General features: G+C 43.3%; 1 protein-coding gene across 1 annotated transcript in view; it reads left to right on the top strand.

Moving 5' to 3' along the window:
- The window catches only part of LRMDA (leucine rich melanocyte differentiation associated), a 1,074,443-nt gene that overhangs the window by 592,373 nt on the left and 462,064 nt on the right, over positions 1-20,006 (top strand). Inside the window, exon 7 of the mRNA XM_073878762.1 lies at positions 5,848-5,965. Coding sequence (XP_073734863.1) covers positions 5,848-5,965 — 118 coding nt within the window. The remainder of the gene's footprint in view (positions 1-5,847; positions 5,966-20,006) is intronic.

Genomic DNA, 20,006 nt, shown 5'->3' with positions numbered 1-20,006 from the left:
ATGCTGCCGGTGAACTGTGAGGAAAATCAGCTGGCCTTTGCCAGTTGTCAGGCATTCATTAATGCTGTAGGTGAGCTCACCTCGGCTCATTAGAGTGAGATCATTGTCATCTCTTTGAGCATCTGGAGTTATTCCACTCACAGTGTTTGTTCATTACTCTTTGGTCTTTATTGACTTTTTCTCACAGCCCTCCTTTACCTGGAGGTGTGAGGGGGTGGTTATATAAGGAAATTGGAGTAATAAGAAAGGAGGCTATGGATGTGTTTATTGGAAGTTAACTTTGAGGCACACAGAATTCAGGCAGGCAAAAGCTTAAGAGAGGCTTAGGCATCAGCGAGCCCATTCTCTTCATTGTGCCTATGGAGAAACCGAAGCTCAGGAGGGTGGCGGAGACTGAACCAAGATCACACAGCAAAAGAAGCCCAGAGTCTGGACCCTTTCCTCTGCCCTGTTAGTCCCCAAGCTTTTTGTTATGAAGACCTCTCCTCTGTTTAATTTTCTGCCCCTTTCGTCTCTTTAATAAGCTTTAGTTTCTTTAATAAGCTACATTTAAGCCATTGCTAACTTTTTAAAATTAGTCAGACACATTTAGCCATTGATGAGTGCTTTTGATGAGCATGAGGTAACCAGTGTTACCAAACTGGGTTGATGTAATCCAGTCAAAATCAGAGAAGCTTGATGTTTTGTTGGCGTGCTCACTCTATTCCGTTAGGCTTTGTGAAAGATTGAGAACAGTTCCTGGGTCACCCGCTGCTGACTTCAGGGGCCCCTGGTAGAGCGTCAGTAGCTTGCACCATGTCTCCCCACCACCCCCATGCAGGGGAGCAGTAAGGCAGAAAGAGCTCATGGGGGAGGATGGGCGTTCTGTACTGCCATAAACGGGAAGAGGTAGGAGAAAACTCCAGGTGACCTTGCATTCTGATTCCCTTAGGATCTGGAAACTTGATATTTCTTTAGCAGAGTCTCCTCAGAGAAAGAGACATGGTAGCCAACTCCGGGAGCAGACAATGGAGAGCCATCTTGGTGTTTCTGTGATTGTGCGGCATTACTGGGGAGCAGCCAGCCCCCCCTGGGGTAGCAGTTTGAGCAAGAAGAAAGAGCATCCTCCTCTCCCTTTGAAGTCTAGATGAAAAATGCCAGAGCTTTGGGATTCGGGCAGAGAAAATTGATTTGGGAGCAAAAAAACAAACAAACAAAAAAGGCTTTCTGCTCTTCCTTTCCTCCCCCTGCCAGTTTTAGGTGTCTCCTTAGAGGAGTCCTGTAAGAAAACAGAACATTGAATATGAAGAGAGAGAACTTGAAAAGCACTGTGTGCGGGTCTCACTTTTCGAGAATCTGCTTTCAGACAGAAACAAATGGGTCTTTACACACCTTCCCAGGATCCCTGATTTCTTCTTGATAACCTCACCTTCCACTTCACAGCCGAGAGTGCCCCTGACTCCCTGCCCCCAGCTCCAGGGCTTTCGCCCAACCACCTTGGGAAGGTCAGGAAAATTGGAGTTGCCCTCTGGAGCTACGGACATAAGACTCAGAACTTAGACCGATCTCTTTTCATTAAGCAGTGCCCTGGCTTAACAAGCAGTTTTATAAATCTGAAGCTGTCTCCGGGTGTCGCAGGATTTATAGATGGGGGTTTCTGCCATAAAGTGGTTTATGATGGCTGCCTTCTGTGTTATTAGTAGCTGTCTCTTCCTTCAACCATTGCTGTTTGATAATAGCCTTAAAACACCCAGAATTACTTACCTGCAAGCCCCATTCCCGATAGCCCCTGTTGACAGTCTGAATAAGTTTACTGCCCTTTTGTTGTACTTTACCTTCAAAACAAACTGATTGAACCATCAATAGCTCGTGGAAGCTGACAGAGGCATGTCATCTGGACTAGCCCTTGTGATTGCAGGTTATCTGGGGGAGTTAACCTTCCCGCATTGTTAACTGAAATGTTTTATGTACTATGCAACTTTAGGATACGGCTGTGATAACCCCAGTAACTAAGTAATACATCACAGTAAAGAGATTTTGGTGCAACAAATAACCCTGGATTAAATTTACAAGGGTCGAATTGATATTGTAAAAGCCTTCATTCTGTGGCTTCGGGAATCCTCGGTTGTATTTTTATGGCAAACTTGTATTATACTCAGGATTGAAGCTGCAGCTTTTGACACCCTGACATGACCTAGAACAAAGGGAAATAGATCTCTCAAGACTGGGATGGGGCAGGCAGGCAGAAAGCCCGCTGACTTATCACTTGGCAATAATGTTTGGAGCTAGTTCCAAACCACCCAGGGGCAGGGAGATCGGGTGGATGTGACTACCTTTGGAGCGCTGTGTACCACAGACACTGGGGTAGGGCAGACCGTGAGCAGAATTGGGAGGGAGATTCTTCACCTTACCAACCTCATAATTCCAAAACTATTATGCATCGTGGTGTTATTTTCACTTGGACAGTGGTTTGCGCACAATCCGTGGCATCAGCCACCCCGAGAACTTATTGGAAATGGACACTCCCGGCCCTAGGGGATCGGAAATTCTGGGGGTGGGGTCCTGTGATCTGTATTTCAACAAGCCGTCCAGGGGATGCTGATGCCCTCTTAAGTTTGAGAGTGACTGTGCTGGAATATAAGCTGCTTGAGAGCAGGGGCCTTGTCTGTTTCACACCTCACCTTATTCTTGGCACCTGGCACGGTTTGTGACAGGTGGTAGCAGCTCGCTAATTATTGATTGTGTGAGTGAATGTATGAAGCCATCTCTAAGGGAGGAACTTTGGAACCTGGGCTGAGTCTCAGGCTGAATTATTTGGGGGCAAGCCTTCCTAGTGTCCCTCAAACCTCTCTAAGCACCTACCACCTAGAAACCCCAGGCCGGCCCGTCAGGATGGGAGTCAAGTCAGCCCTAGTTTCAGGGATGACTGGCAGCCTATTTCATGGGCTGTTTCTTCGATTGTTTAAGATGAGTGCTCTGAAAACAGCAGCTCTTTGTCATCTAAAATTTTTAACTAGCTTAAAAGCCAGCACCTCTCTCTCTCTCCTTTGATTTCAGGGCTGTGATCCAAAGTGGGGCAAAATGACAACGTGCTGTCTGTTGTCATCGTGGTTCCTGCCAGCCCCGTGAAGACATCTTTCATTCCATCATTAAACATTGGCTGATTTTCTAATACTGATGTTTTCTTCACCTGAATATTCATCTTTTCCCACCCTACACTTAGTGGGTGTCTTTACTCCTCTGAGCGTCACTCCTGACATATTGTTTCCGTCTGTAGATGTCTTTATTTGAAAGAGTCTGTTGTCATCAAGACTTCGCTGCTATACGCAGAAGATGGAAGTTTTCTTTGACACTGACTGAGGCCAGTGGGAGTTCTGTTGGAGGATAGAAGTTCATTTGAGGCTTCATGAAACTTTCTGATTTTGGATAAGTTTAGAGGGCATTTGGAAAGGCAAGGGAGAGGCTCAGGGAGAAGTTGGAAAGATGATCGTAGATTGAGACCAGGGAGGAAGCTGGAAGTAGATAGTCAAATTTCCAGAACCTCAGATGTTGGGGTGGCCACTTCTGGGGAAGAAAAGTATACCTCAAAAAACTCAGAGTATTTTCACTTTAAGGAGTATTTCAACTAGAAGCCTCTATGCTGTTTTCTCTGGCATTTCAATGATCAGCCACATCTTTGGGCAAGTATATGGAGGCCACCTGGTGATGTAAGACCATCTTATGAAGGTGGGAGCTGGCTTTGGGAACCCAGTGCTCCCGTGAGGAGGGGGGCATGCTATAACACCCCAGGTAACATTTGCACTGAGAAAAAGCTCAGTGCTTAAGATTGCTTTAGGGTTTTGTTTTTTGAAGATCACTTTTGATTTCTTGTTTCTCCTCTTTCTCCTCCAGCCATTGGTTTTCAGTCATTCAGTGAGTAATGTTAGGTCCCTTTCTTTGTGCTCCCCAGAATTAGTTTGCACATAACCCCAATCTCAGCACTTAGCTGTGTGGATTTCTAATTTTTCTGTATGAGTCTATCTTCCCCATTATACTGAGAACCCTTTTACGAGTAGAAATCACGTTATAATCACCTCTGTGTACCTAGGGCCTGGCACATGTTAGGTGCTCAAGAAATATTCATACAACTGAAATAAACTGGTATTTTTTTGAGTCCATTCTAAAGCTACTTTTTGAGACAATATGAGGGTGAGAAAAATAACGTCCCTGCCTTTAAGAAGCTTATAGGTGAGGACATCAACTGAACACCAATAAAATGATTAAAAAACAACCAAATGTTATATGGTGTGGTGTTCACAGTATATCCTGGGAGTGCAGAGAGGGGAGAAAACAATATGGTCTGGAGATGCAGAAGAAAAGTTCATGTGGGTTGGGATTTAAAAGGTGAGTGAATACTGAAGAGGCTGAATACAGGAAGGAAATGACAGATTCCTGTGGAGATAATCTATTGCTCTTGACATTGGATACTTACCTCTTCTTCCTAAGCAGGACAGGGTCTAAACAATAGCTCCTTTGAGTGATCAAGTATGGGGGCTCAATGGAAAGCATCTGGGTTGGTAACTGTTCCTGAGGAAAAAGTATAGGCAGGTATCTGTACCCTTTATGTATTTATTTGTATGTTTATATACCTATCCCATGGCCTCGTGGATCTTCTCATCAATTCCAAATATACCTGCTTGAGGATAGTTCATCACACAAGTAACCATTAGCTTATCCTTGGAGGCCATGATGGACACCGAAGACTCTTTGTGGGGGAATCTGTATTAGTATTTGTTGGGCTATTAAATTAATATCCCCTATAAGCTGATTCTTCTTCTTTCACCTTGGTAAAAATAATCTTAGTGCCAGTGTGGAAGTAACTCAGGGATGATGAGGAAAATCCTCAAGACCCCTGTTCAATTCTTCAAGGAAGCATTTCTCAGTTATGTGTGCTCCTTACTTCTATCCCAAAGTCATCTATGTTATTACAACCTCTAGTTTATTGTCCTGGACGGCTAGTCAATGTTTCTTGTTTTAGTTTCAAATTGAAGATTTATTTTGTTTTGTTTTGTTTTAAAGATTTTATTTTTAAGTAATCCTTACACCCATTGTGGGGCTTGAATTTACAACCCTGAAATCAAGAGTCACATGCTCTACTGCCTGAGCCAGCCCGGCATCCCAAAGATTTGCTTTTATCTCAGAAATGAGAGTTACACAGATGACTCATGGGAATGGCAGTGGCATAATAGTACAATTAGGTTATAGGTTAGTTTCCCTGAGAACTTTCTGTGTAGCAAAGAAGCCGGGCCCATTTCTAGAATGGAAGGGTGGGGGGATATACATTGATAGGATCTTCCTGGCTCATTGGGTGTGTGCATTCTTGTGTGTGTGTGTGTGAGTGTGTGTGTATGTGTGTGTGTGTGTCTACATTTGAATCAAGGGCAATCATTAGCATACATTTTTAAGGATTAGTTGTGTGTGTAAAATATAATTATGTGGATTTCTGCAAAGAGTGATCATTCATTATTTGTGAAAAAAAAGAGAAGCAGAGCCAAAGTCTAAACTTCTGAGGACCTAATGATGTAGATCCCTGAGCATGAGACAAATTGCATGGATCTTTGAGGCCATCACCTACCCTCCTGCATTGTCTCTGTTTTCTTTCTTTTTTTTTTTTTTTTAAGATTTTATTCATTTATTTGACAGAGAGAGAGACACAGTGAGAGAGGGAACACAAGCAGGGGGAGTGGGAGAGGGAGAAGCAGGCTTCCCGCTGAGCAGGGAGCCCGATGTGGGACTCGATCCCAGGATCCTGGGATCATGACCTGAGCCGAAGGCAGACGCTTAACGACTGAGCCACCCAGGCGCCCCTGTCTGACTGTTTTCTTTCAGATGCTTTGTTCTGCACAAGCTGCCCAATTTGAAGTTTCTGGATGCCCGGAAAGTAACCAGACAAGAACGAGAGGAAGCTTTGCTCAGAGGGTCATTCATGAAGGTGGTGAAGCCCAAGGTAAGCTGCCTACTTTCTGGTCTTCACAAGGGACTTAGGTCTTGCCTCACTGGTTATTCTTGGAGCATGGAGGATGTTCATCTATGTTTGGAATGCAGGAGAGGTCTCCCATCAGGGTTTTATCCATGGATATACTGTTGGCCCATCAAGAAGTAGGACTTCTACAATAAATTGGATCTTCCTGTGATCCAGCTAAGGGGACCTTATTTGTAAGGTGATTTCACCCAAGTGGCTCTTTTTTTTTTTTTTTAAAGATTTTATTTATTTATTTGACAGAGAGAGACACACTGAGAGAAGGAACACAAGCAGGGGGAGTGGGTGAGGGAGAAGCAGGCCTCCCGCAGAGCAGGGAGCCCCGATGTGGGGCTCGATCCCAGGACCCCGGGATCATGACCTGAGCCGAAGGCAGACGCTTAATGACTGAGCCACCCAGGCACCCCCCCAGGTGGCTCTTTTACCAATAAAGCAGCACCATATGCAGCCCAATGGTGATGTTCTGGGGGCAGATTTCAGGTCTCCTTCTTGAAGATGTTTTGTTTACAAGGTGGGGCCTCTGCAGGTCTGTAGCAGAGAAAGAAGACAGCTTGGATTCCTCAGATGGATAAGATTCCTCTAGTGACCCAGAGGGAGCTCTCCTGTCTTGGGGCCATAGTGGAGGTAGGGGAGAGTGATTTTCTTCTGTTCATAGGTATGAGGGCTCAATAGCTCTTGGAGATATTATTAGCAGGAAAGGCCATTTTTTTCCTGACAATATGACCTGGGACTAGCATCTTCTCCCTACATGCAGTTCTCTAGAGCTCATGGGAATAGTTTTACTGACCTTTCCTTTATCAGCTGAGTCTGTGTCGAGGCCATGGAAGTGAATATGGTGTCATCTTAATGACAGTGTTGATGAGGCAGGGGAGATGTGGCTTTGAGTATTGGATTCAGATTCAAAGAGATTTTTAAGGATGTGAAAAATTATCTGTTTGGGAGGAGTTGGGGTCCTTCCATGAAGCCCAAGGCCAAGGAATGGACCAGATGGCCCTTGATGACTCCTTTCAAGGTGCATTACTGCCCCAGGGCCCTGTGGAGCTATCTAGTCACTTCCTGTGGGATCCCAGCTTGTGTGTTGAAAACACTGGCCCAGAAATCTTGGAGGTCTAGTTTGTCCTCGCTTATTGACTTAGAGCGCCTTACACATGCATTGGAAATGATTAAGAGGGAAAGAGAAAAAAACAAACAGAACCCAAACAGAAAAAGGAAACCTCTTCCATCAAGTCTCTCGGCTGGCAGCCGGCCTCAGGCCACTTTCTTTCCCTGAATCTGTGAGGTGCAACTTATTTCCCGTTATGCTGAATAAAATTGCTAACAGTTGTGGAAATATATGATACAGAGGGTATAATACTGGTAGATAAATGTATTGTTACCTGTTTCAGCATGTGGGAAATTAATTGAGTGATTCGTTTCATAGTTATTAAAGTGTTAACAATTTTCCTTATCGAGGCACAAATTTGATGTATTGCTCATGACTGCCTTTAGTTATTTCAGCTTTTGTAATTTTGTCCAAATGAAATAATTTATTTCTTGGCCTCCTTTATTTTTTTGGTTAAAAGATTTCAGAGGCAGCCGACATCACCAAACAAAGGACAACAAATGAACTGTTTATAATATCTTGGGTTCCTGCCCATTCGACATTTTCCACCTTCATGTATGCATGCCCTTTCTAGGACAGATCGGTATTTCTCCTGCTCCCCCTGTTCTTGACAGGGGAAGCTCTGCATTATCCCAGGAACTCTGAAGGGGCACTAAATACAATACCCCACCTGTGTGCTCACCGCTGCCCTAAGGCTCTTTGTATTCAGATCTGTGAGTCCTCACACAATCCCCCCCTGAAATGTAGGAGGAAGGGAGCATTGGCTGACTCTTAGGTGGGGTAACTGAGGCCTAGAGGTGTTAATTGGGCAGCCCAGCTAAGTTAATTGGGCAGCCTGGCTAGTAAGAGCTGGGACTGGAGCTTGACCGGTGTGTCTGACCACAGAAGCCACATCCTTCAACTGGGATCTTACCCCTGGAGCCAGTGAGCCGCCCATTTTCCCTGTGCATTTCTCTGTTCCAAATAAAAACCTCCTAAGAAGGCCTAAAGGAAGAAAACAGGTAAAAGCTGCCCTGCTCTCTTGGGGTCGAGATGGCAGCCAGGACTGAAATCCCACCTGGCCTTTGAAAGCAAGTGGGAAGGGCTCCTTAAAATCCAGTAGTAGCCAGCTCTCTGAGTCATGAGCAGCATGAGCAGACATGATTTTCAAAGCTCCAAATTAGTTTCTAATCAATTATAGAATTAGCTTATGTTTGTGTGATTGACTCCCACATCTTTACTAATGGTGTTAAGCTTAAAAATACCCATTAATTAGTTGAGGAGAGACAAAAGATGCTCTGACAAAGCATGGGGATCTTCAACTGTTACCTTTTTGGAGAGTCACATGATTTCTACACTGGAGAGGACTTCCAAAATCACCTGGTGTATGCCGTCGTTTGATGGGTGAAGGAACCAGGTGAGGAGGTTGTGTCTGGAGGCCCCCACGGTCTGGTGGAGGCAGAGCTGGGATCAAAACCCAGGGGCCTGGGCTCCCGGTGAAGTGCTGTATCTACGCCCTGATGCTTCACACGCACAGGACTTACTTGGCTGTGCCCCCGCGTTCACATCACACTATATGCTTCTCTCGAATGCCAGGCTGCTCTCCCCGGCCTGTTTTCGGAGATACGCATTGGTACTTTTCTTGCAGAGAGAACGAGTCCAAATGAGCTTCTTGCTGAATTAATAAACTGGTGTTAAAAAGGCTGGTTCTCGCCTGCTCACAGTGTGTGCAGACGTCTGTTTGTTCCTGTGCAGGTGTGTATATATGCCCTCGATCTCTGTGTGTGTATACATATGTATGTTCTGGGAGGTCTGTGTACACCCGGAGTCAGCTTCTAAGTGAAGAGCAATTTCCTCCCTGTGAATTGCCGATGCTGTGCTGAGCACACTTGGTGAAGACCTATTTTTCATCACAGAATCGGAATCTCAAGTTGGCTTCTGTCCTTTCTCAGGCTGCAGTGGCCTGTTGTGCTTATTCAGCAGAATGCTCTGATGGATGGTCCAGGAGGCCGTGATTTGGGGAGCAGTTTTCATTTTATTCCTGACAAAGTGTTTGGGAGAATGGAAAATGCCTCTCCAATCACAGCCCTTGCCTTGGAGGTAGGGAACAGGCAGTCTGGGTGTTCTCGGCTGATGCAAAAGCAAAATCATCCAGGAACTAATAAACCCCCTATGTCACAAAGGTTTGATTTGATACCTGGCAGGCCCTGGCGCTTGAGTGCGAGTTTGCGCTAGCCTTCTCTCGTGATGACACATTTCCCCTTCGTTGCTGCCTTTTGGCTTTTGTTGTTTAAAAGCTGCTTTCTGTCTGAGCTCTGATTGTCCTATAGAAAGATGCCATCACTCATTAAGGAAGTGATAGCTAATGCTACAATGGACTCTTCTAGGCTGGTGTGTTTGTCTTGTTAGTTAATGGACCCACAGCAACTAGGCTTTGCTCATTTCCTGGAATTTTAAAGAAAAGCTGTATCTTTTTTTTTTTGCAAATATTGGCCATGGAGTCATGCCATTGTCAATGCCAAGAGCACCAAGCTGGATGCAGAGAAGGTGGGGAGGCTCCCAAAGAAAGGCTTCTGTGATGACCAGACCATGATCCCCCTTGCCACATCAGGCAACATAAATCAAAGGGGCATGAAGCCTGTCCAGGAGGGTATGCATGGTGGGCATGCCAGCCCTACACATCAGACAGTTCAAGAACCCGACAGTCAGAATTGCTTAATTATGTCCTGGCTTTGTAATTATTCATCCCTGTTCTGGCAAAGAGCACAGTTGTCATTTCTTTGACATAATTATTTAAAGCTGAGCCCTCTTGTTTACAGGCATGTATATGAAGTTGGCTACCAACTGTGTAATCTTCAGAACGTTATAGAAGCAGTGGGGAGAGCAGCTCAGGGACAGCTGGACTGAGAATCACAGCCTGTGTTAGAAAGTGTTTTGATATGTGTACTGTTGCTCATAATTGTGGTCATTCTGTTACAGGTGAGAGAAGGTAATGGTTATGTTTGTGTCAGTGTGTCCTTGAAAATATGTAATGCATGCCTTTATGTGGGCATGCCTGGGTTTCCTATCGTGTGTAGTTTGTGTATTTGTGGAGTTTTGTATAGTTTGTATATTTGTGTGTGTGTGTATCTTTGAGGTATTTTTTCCTGGTGGGTGGAAGCTGTGTGTGTGTGTGTGTGTGTGTGTGTGTGTGTGACAGAAAAGGAGGGAAGGGGAAGGAGGGAGAGGGAGATGTGATATGTTAAAGGAATAAACTTCTGAGTACATGTACCTTCTGGAAGTCTTTTTTATTCCTGACCTTAAACTGAAAGTTGGAAGTTATTTGGAGTCTGAGGATCACCTCTTTCCATGGCTCCACTACACAGTCCTGCTTCTGACATTGGCATTAGGACCCAATTCCCTGGTTTCCTTTAGTTTCCTTCATCTTTGTCTATGTTTTTGGATTCACACACACACACACACACGGCAACCTAGGATAAAGATAGGGAACGGAAGCATTGGGAAGCCAGATTTTTGTCAGTTGCTCATCTACTGAGATGTCAGCTCCACGAGGGTAGGAACTTGTTTGTTTTTATTGCCACCATATCCCCAGTGCCTGGTTTGTAGCAGAGGCTCAGCCAATACTCGTCAAAAGAATAAACTGGGAACAACAGAACATTTTGGAAGATCCATTGTGAAAGGTGGTCCATTTTTTTTATTGTTTCAATATGGTCCTCTGGAAAAGCAGGAAAGGGACCTCTGCCTTAAAAAAAAAAAATGTAATAGCTCGAATCTGTGCATTGGCAGAAAGGAGAGATTCTAGGTTGAGTGTTTGTTTTTCCAAAGGATTTACCCTGGGATTACTTATGATGGCATAACCTATGGCCACCCTGATCACCAGCCTGGGCTTCTCCATCAGGTAGTATTGCTGGCAAAGGCAAGGGTATGATCTGAGCTCACGCTCCGTGTCACTGTGCACAGTGTTCTCTGTGTCTTCTTTTGGAATCCACCTGCTCATATGAAGGCTGTGGGAAATAAAAACTAGCTTTTCTCAGCAAACATATTGAGGTGCTCCGCAAATCTGTGTGTAGTTTAAATGAGATTTTCCTAGTCTTAGCTGCCATTGTATTTTTTTGTCTATACCATAAAGGAGCACTGCCTAGTGGTTTGCTTGGTTTCCTTAATTGTTTTAAGCCTAGTCGAGTTCCTCTCTTTGCCCTACCTTGTTCTGAAGCACAGTCTGTGTATCTTTTGTACCTTCTGTTATGCCAGTCTAGCTCAGTTGCAAACAAGTAGCAGGTATTCAGAAACTACCTCCAAATTGATTGCAATTATTAACATTTAATCTATACTGTTTTCAGGAATATATATTTTAGAGGCACCTGGGTGGCTCAGTCATTAAGCGTCTGCCTTTGGCTCAGTTCATGATCCCAGGGTCCTGGGATCAAGCCCCGCATCAGGCTCCCTGCTCAGCCGGAAGCCTGCTTCTCCCTCTCCCACTCTCCCTGCTTGTGTTCCCTCTCTGGCTGTGTCTCTCTCTGTCAAATAAATAAAAAAATCTTTAAAAAAAAAAAAACCCAAACAACAACAACAACAACAAAGGAATATAAATATATTTTTTTCTCTTCTAGATTTTTTTTAATAATTTTTTTATTATGTTATGTTAATCGCCATACATTACATCATTAGTTTTCGATGTAGTGTTCCATGATTCATTGTTTGTGTATAACACCCAGTGCTCCATTCAGTATGAGCTTGCTTTAATACCCATCACCGGTTAACCCATCCCCCCACCCCCCTCCCCTCTGATTTTTTTAAATTTTTTATTGTTATGTTAATCACCATACATTACATCATTAGTTTTTGATGTAGTGTTCCATGATTCATTGTTTGTGCATAACACCCAGTGCTCCACACAGAATGTGCCCTCTTTAATACCCATCACCAGGCTAACCCATCCCCCCACCCCTCTCCCCTCTAGAACCCTCAGTGTTTTTCAGAGTCCATCGTCTCTCATGGTTCATCTCCCCCTCTGACTTACTCCTCTTCGTTCTTCCCCTCCTACTATCTTCTTCTTTTTCTTTTTTCTTAACATATGTTGCATTATTTGTTTCAGAGGTACAGATCTGTGATTCAACAGTCTTGCACAATTCACAGCGCTCACCATAGCACATACCCTCCCCAATGCCTATCACCCAGCCAGCCCATCCCTCCCACTTCCCACCACTCCAGCAACCCTCAGTTTGTTTCCTGAGATTAAGAATTCCTCATATCAGTGAGGTCATATGATACATGTCTTTCTCTGATTGACTTATTACACTCTGCATAGCACCCTCCAATTCTATCCACGTCGTTGCAAATGGCAAGACCTCATTCCTTTGGATGGCTGCATAATATTCCATTGTGTATATATACCACCTCTTCTTTATCCATTCATCTGTCGATGGACATCTTGGCTCTTTCCACAGGTTGGCTATTGTGGACATTGCTGCTATAAACATTGGGGTGCCCGTACCCCTTCGGATCCCTACATTTGTATCTTTGTGGTAAATATCCAGTAGTGCAATTGCTGGATCGTATGGTAGCTCTAATTTCAACTGTTTGAGGAACGTCCATACTGTTTTCCAGAGTGGCTGCGCCAGCTTGCATTCCCACCAACAGTGTAGGAGGGTTCCCCTTTCTCCACATCCCCGCCAACATCTGTCGTTTCCTGACTTGTTAATTTTAGCCATTCTGACAGTGTGAGGTGGTATCTCATTGAGGTTGTGATTTGGATTTCCCTGATGCCGAGTGATGTTGAGCACTTTTTCATGTGTCTGTTGGCCATTTGGATGTCTTCTCTGGAAAAACGTCTGTTCATGTCTTCTGCCCATTTCTTGATTGGATTATTTGTTCTTTGGGTGTTGAGTTTGATAGGTTCTTTATAGATTTTGGATACTAGCCCTTTATCTGATATGTCATTTGCAAATATCTTCTCCCATTCTGTCGGTTGTCTTTCGGTTTTGTGGACTGTTTCTTTTGCTGTGCAAAAGCTTTTGATCTTGATGAAATCCCAATAGTTCATTTTTGCCCTTGCTTCCCTTGCCTTTGGCAACGTTTCTAGGAAGAAGTTGCTGCGGCTGAGGCCGAAGAGGTTGCTACCTGTGTTCTCCTTTAGGATTTTGATGGACTCCTGTCTCACGTTTAGGTCTTTCAACCATTTGGAGTCTATTTTTGTGTGTGGTGTAAAGAAATGGTCCAGTTTCATTCTTCTGCATGTGGCTGTCCAATTTTCCCAACACCATTTGTTGAAGAGACTGTCTTTTTTCCATTGGACATTCTTTCCTACTTTGTCGAAGATGAGTTGACCATAGATTTGAGGGTCCATTTCTGGGCTCTCGATTCTGTTCCATTGATCTATGTGTCTGTTTTTGTGCCAGTACCATACTGTCTTGATGATGACAGCTTTGTAATAGAGCTGGAAGTCCGCAATTGGGATGCCTCCAGCTTTGCTTTTCTTTTTCAATATTCCTCTGGCTATTTGGGGTCTCTTCTGGTTCCATACAAATTTTAGGATTATTTGTTCCATTTCTTTGAAAAAGGTGGATGGTGTTTTGATGGGGATTGCATTGAATGTGTAGATTGCTCTAGGTAGCATTGACATCTTCACAATGTTTGTTCTTCCAATCCATGAGCATGGAATGTTTTTCCATTTCTTTGTGTCTTCTTCAATTTCTTTCATGAGTATTTTATAGTTTTCTGAGTACAGATCCTTTGCCTCTCTGGTTAAATTTATTCCTAGATATCTTATGGTTTTGGGTGCAATTGTAAATGGGATGACTCCTTGACTTGTCTCTCCTCTGTCTTGTTGGTGTATAGGAATGCCACTGATTTCTGTGCATTGATTTTATATCCTGCTACTTGACTGAATTCCTATATGAGTTCTAGCAGTTTTGGGGTGGAGTCTTTTGGGTTTTCCACATACAGTATCATATCATCTGCAAAGAGTGAGAGTTTGACTTCCTCTTTGCCGATTTGGATGCCTTTGATTTCTTTTTGTTGTCTGATTGCTGTGGCTAGGACTTCTAATTCTATGTTGAATAGCAGTGGTGATAGTGGACATCGCTGCCACGTTCCTGACCTTAGGGGAAAAGCTCTCAGCTTTTCCCCATTGAGAATGATATTCGCTGTAGGTTTTTCATAGATGGCTTTTATGATATTGAGGTATGTACCCTCTATCCCTGTACTCTGAAGAGTTTTGATCAAGAAAGAATGCTGTACTTTGTCAAATGCTTTTTCTGCATCTATTGAGAGGATCATATGATTCTTGTTCTTTCTTTTGTTAATGTATTGTATCACGTTGATTGATTTGTGGATGTTGAACCAGCCTTGCAGCCCAGGGATAAATCCCACTTGGTCATGGTGAATAATCCTTTTAATGTATTGTTGGATCCTGTTGGCTAGTATTTTGGTGAGAATTTTTGCATCCATGTTCATCAAGGATATTGGTCTGTAATTCTCCTTTTTGATGGGGTCTTTGTCTGGTTTTGGGATCAAGGGAATGGTGGCCTCATAAAATGAGTTTGGAAGTTTTCCTTCCATTTCTATTTTTTGGAACAGTTTCAGGAGAATAGGTATTAATTCTTCTTGAAATGTCTGATAGAATTCCCCTGGGAAGCCATCTGGCCCTGGGCTTTTGTTGTTGGGAGATTTTGATGACTGCTTCAATTTCCTTAGTGGTTATAGGTCTGTTCAGGTTTTCTATTTCTTCCTGGTTCAATTTTGTTAGCTGATACATCTCTAGGAATGCACCCATTTCTTCCAGGTTATCTAATTTGCTGGCATAGAGTTGCTCATAATATGTTCCTATAATTGTTTGTATTTCTTTGGTGTTGGTTGTGATCTCTCCTCTTTCATTCATAATTTTGTGGATTTGGGTCATTTCTCTTTTCTTTTTGATCAGTCTGGCCAGGGGTTTATCAATCTTGTTAATTCTTTCAAAGAACCAGCTCCTAGTCTCGTGGATCTGTTCTACTGTTCTTTTGGTTTCTATTTCATTGATTTCTGCTCTGATCTTTATTATTTCTCTTCTCCTACTGGATTTAGGCTTCATTTGCTGTTCTTTCTCCAGCTCCCTTAGGTGTAGGGTTAGGTTGTGTCTTTGAGACCTTTCTTGTTTCTTGAGAAAGGCTTGTATTGCTATATACTTTCCTCTTAGGACTGCCTTTGGCTGTATCCCAAAGATTTTGAACAGTTGTGTTTTCATTTTCATTGGTTTCCATGAATTTTTTAAATTCTTCTTTAATTTCCTCGTTGACCCATTCATTCTTTAGTAAGACGCTCTTTAGCCTCCATGTATTTGAGTTCTTTCTGACTTTCCTCTTGTGATTGAGTTCTAGTTTCAAAGCATTGTGGTCTGAAAATAGGCAGGGAATAATCCCAATCGTTTGGTACCGGTTGAGACCTGATTTGTGACCTAGGATGTGATCAGTTCTGGAAAATGTTCCATGGGCACTAGAGAAGAATGTGTATTCCGTTGCTTTGGGATGGAATGTTCTGAATATGTCTGTGAAGTCCATTTGGTCCAATGTGTCATTTAAAGTCTTTATTTCCTTGTTGATCTTTTGCTTAGATGATCTGTCCATTTCAGTCAGGGGGGTGTTAAAGTCCCCCACTATTATTGTATTGTTGTCAATGTGTTTCTTTGCTTTTGTTATTAATTGGCTTATATAATTGGCTGCTCCCATGTTAGGGGCATAGATATTTACAATTGTTAGATCTTCTTGTTGGATAGACCCTTTAAGTAGGATATAGTGTCCTTCTTCATTTCTTATTACAGTCTTTGTTTTAAAATCTAATTTGTCTGATATAAGGATTGCCACCCCAGCTTTCTTTTGGTGTCCATTAGCATGGTAAATGGTTTTCCACCCCCTCACTTTCAATCTGGGGGTGTCTTTGGGTCTAAAATGAGTCTCTTGCAGACAGCATATCGATGGGTCTTGTTTTTTAATCCAATCTGATAGCCTGTGTCTTTTGAATGGGTCATTTAGCCCATTTACATTCAGGGGAACTATTGAAAGATATGAATTTAGTGCCATTGTATTGCCTTTAAGGTGACTGTTACTGTATATTGTCTGTGTTCCTTTCTGATCTATGCGGCTTTTAGGCTCTCTCTTTGCTTAGAGGACCCCTTTCAATATTTCTTGGAGGGCTGGTTTCGTGTTTGCAAATTCCTTTAGTTTTTGTTTGTCCTGGAAGCTTTTTATCTCTCCTTCTATTTTCAATGACAGCCTAGCTGGATATAGTGTTCTTGGCTGCAGATTTTTCTCGTTTAGTGCTCTGAAGATATCATGCCAGTCCTTTGTGACCTGCCTGGTCTCTGTGGATAGGTTTGTTGCCCATCTAATATTTCTACCATTGTAGGTTACATATCTCTTCTCCCGAGCTGCTTTCAAGATTTTCTCTTTGTCTCTCAGACTCGTAAGTTTTACTATTAGATGTTGGGGTGTTGACCTATTATTATTGATTTTGAGAGGGGTTTTCTGTGCCTCTTGGATTTTGATGCCTGTTTCCTTCCTCACATTAGGGAAGTTCTCTGCTATTGTTTGCTCCAACATACCTTCTGCCCCTCTCTCTCTTTCTTCTTCTTCTGGGATCCCAATTATTCTAATGTTGTTTTGTCTTATCGTATCGCTTATCTCTCGAATTCTGCCCTCGTGATCCTGTAGTTGTTTCTCTCTCTTTTTCTCAGACTCTTTATTTTTCATCATTTGGTCTTCTGTATCGCTGATTCTCTCTTCTGCCTCATTTATCCTAGCAGTTAGTGCCCCCATTTTTGATTACACCTCATTATTAGCCTTTTTGATTTGTCTTGGTTAGATTTTAGTTCTTTTATTTCTCCAGAAAGGGTTTCTCTAATAACTTCCACACTTTTTTCTAGCCCAGCCAGCATCTTTAAAGTCATGATTCTGAACTCTACGTCTGACATCGTACTAATGTCCATATTGAGTAGGTCCCTGGCTGACGGTACTACCTCTTGTTCTTTTTGCTGAGGTGATTTTTTTCGTCTTGTCATTTTGTGCAGAGGAGAAGAGATGAATGAAAGAACAAAATGCTAACAGGTTAACAACGTCCTCAGGAAATATACTCTATATAAATCAGAAAAGACCTGAAACCAGGGGAAAAGAAAGGGAAAGAAAGAAAAAAGAAAGAGAAAAAAAAAGAAAAAGATAAAAACAAAAACAGAACAATGCAAAAAAAACCAGAATATGATCAAATATGATCAGGCTAGTGCATAGATCAGTGCCACACAGTAGATTTTGGGCGTATTTTGGTCTGTTAGAAAAAATTGCCTCTTAAAATTTTAAAGGAAGAAAGACTTATATATGTACAAAATAAGGGTTGATACAATGAAGGGATGGAAGATGACTGTAAAGATGAAAATTATAAAAGATTTTATAAAAGCAATTGATAAGAATTTGTTTGAAAAATGAAAGAAGATTTAAAAAAAAAGAGAAAAAAAGGGAGAGCATGTGATCAGGCAGGAGACTAGAACAAAGCCATACACTAGTGATTTAGAGTATATTTTGATCTGTTAGAAGAAACTGTATCTCAAAATTTTTGAAGAGAGAATATATATGCCAAAAATAAGGGTAACTACTATGAAGGGATAAAATATGACCCTAAAAATGAAAAATAAGATTTCTTTTAAAAAGGGATTGATAAGATGTTGGTTAAAAAAGGGAAAAAGAGAAATAAAAAAAAACAGTTAAAAGAAATTAACTTTGAAAAACTAATGAATCATGGTAAAAAAAAGCCATGAATTCTATGTGCAGTATTCCCCTAGCGCTGGAGTTCTCCCGTTCTCCTTGATCGGTAAACTTGGTCTTGGCTTGCTGGCTGTTCCTGCTGATCTTCTGGGGGAGGGGCCTGTTGCCGTGGTTCCCAGATGTCTTTGCCGGAGGCGGAATTGCCCCACCCTTGTCGGTCCGGGCTACGCAATCTGCTCAGGTTTGCTCTCAGGAGCTTTTGTTCCCTGCAAGCTCTGGTACAGCTTTGGAGGACCAGGGTGAAAATGGTGGCCTCCCAATCTCCACCTGGAGGAGCTGAGAACTCGGGGCCCCGCTCCTCAGTGCGGCCCCAGAGAAAAGCAGTCAATCACTCCCGTGTCCTGGACTCCGGCCGCACTCCGTGCTCACCCGGCCTGTGACCAAGCGTTTCTATCTCTGGCACCCGACCCCGTGTGGGGTCTCCCAACCCAGCAGATCCCTGCGGTGCTCTCCCGCGCCGCTTCTCCCCGGGGATGAAGGGGAGTCTCCCCGGATCTGCCGCTTGTTGGGTCCCTGCTGGAGGAGCAGTGGCCCGACTGGGCCGCGGATCACAGTTTATGGCCACCCCGAGCTGAGAGCCCGCGCCTCGGCTCCGTCTCTGCAGCCGGCTTCCCCGCTCTGATACCTGGGAGCTCTGCCGCACTCAGGCACCCCCGGTCTTTCTGTGACCCTGAGGGTCCTGAGACCACATTGTCCCAGCGAGGGTTCCACCCCCCGCTTAGCCATTGCAGCGACGTCCCTCCACGGAGCCAACTTCTAAAATGTTCCGATTTTGTGCTCCGCGGCTCTATCACTTGCCAGAAGCGGCCGACGGAGGCCCCCTCCCCCACCGTCTATCCTCCAGAATATCGCCTCGGATTCACTTCTCCGCACGTCCTACCTTCCAGAAGGCGGTCGCTTCTCTGTTCAGAGAGTTGTTGCTACTCTCTTCTTTGGTTTCCTGTTGAGTTCGTAGGTGTTCAGAATGGTTTGATCCCTATTCAGCTGAATTCCTGAGACCAGACAAAACCCAGGTCTCCTACTCCTCCGCCATCTTGCTCCGCCCCCCCGAATATATATTTTATATAAAGCCACGGTATGCCTATAAGTAAATATTATAAACCACATATACATGCAGTTAAATAAGTGATAATATATGTTGAAAGTTCTTTACCGTGCCAAACATTCAGAAGAAAACTAAAAATGTCAGTTTATTTTCTGGATATTTCTAATTACCTGAATATGTTAGTGTTTTATGGTTCTTTTCTGTTTTCACACAGATGTTTCTTGTCTACAGACATATTCAGATTCTATTTTCAGTTACTTTATAGTAAATTTTGAAGAGAGGAAAAATTTTAAATTAATTATTTTTTTGGAAGATGCTTGGGCGATGTGTTTGGAAACAACTCCTGAAGCCAACAGTTTGCAGTCTGTTTGTTTTTCATTCTTCTTGATTTCACAGTTTGCCACATTCATTTGAGGTGGAGGGGGGAGGATCTTATATTTCTCCATTTTTAGCAGCATGGTATCTTGTGTCTCAAGTAAATGCTTTCAGAATATTGTTCTTTGGGCGCAATTTTGGTATGTCTTCATTGCCTTGCCTTTGCATGGCAACCGTCTGAAATCAGAGATAGACAGAAAAGTTGTATCTCCTGCACTCGAGCAAAGCCCTACGGATGGAGAATTGAAATCCACAGTAGGGAGAAAGAAAGTGAAACAGAACTGTTGGTGCTGAAGGCAGCTTCTCAGAGCCTCTTGAGGAAGTCCCTGGGGCCTGGCCAGGTGCTGAGCACAGAGCAGGTGTCACTCTCCATTAGGCCTAGTGCCCCATGAGAGGGCATGTCACTCCCATCTCCGGGACGGGAGTTTTGTCTCTGTTGGAATCACTGGCTTTCACTGCATCCCAGTGGCCCAGCTCCACACTCTTCCTCTTTTTGGCCTCCTTCCACCATGCTCGCTTTTGTCCACAGATATTTAGACAGACACATGCCTAGAGAATCATGGAAGTAAGTGGCACTCTTTAGGGAATTCGATCCCTAGGATACTTCATACAGCCTGTGGAACTTCACAGTTGGGACAAGTGTGGTCGATTTCACTGTTTATCTAAAATAGTGTATTTCTTTTTACTTCCCCATCCCCTTGACTTTGGCCTTGGCTATTG

This window comes from Callorhinus ursinus, unplaced genomic scaffold (assembly GCF_003265705.2).
Source record: "Callorhinus ursinus isolate GAN/ISIS: 27379988/994484 unplaced genomic scaffold, GSC_fseal_2.0 scaffold31, whole genome shotgun sequence".
In the NCBI taxonomy this organism is placed as follows: domain Eukaryota; kingdom Metazoa; phylum Chordata; class Mammalia; order Carnivora; family Otariidae; genus Callorhinus; species Callorhinus ursinus.
This window is presented reverse-complemented; position numbering and strand designations above follow the sequence as displayed.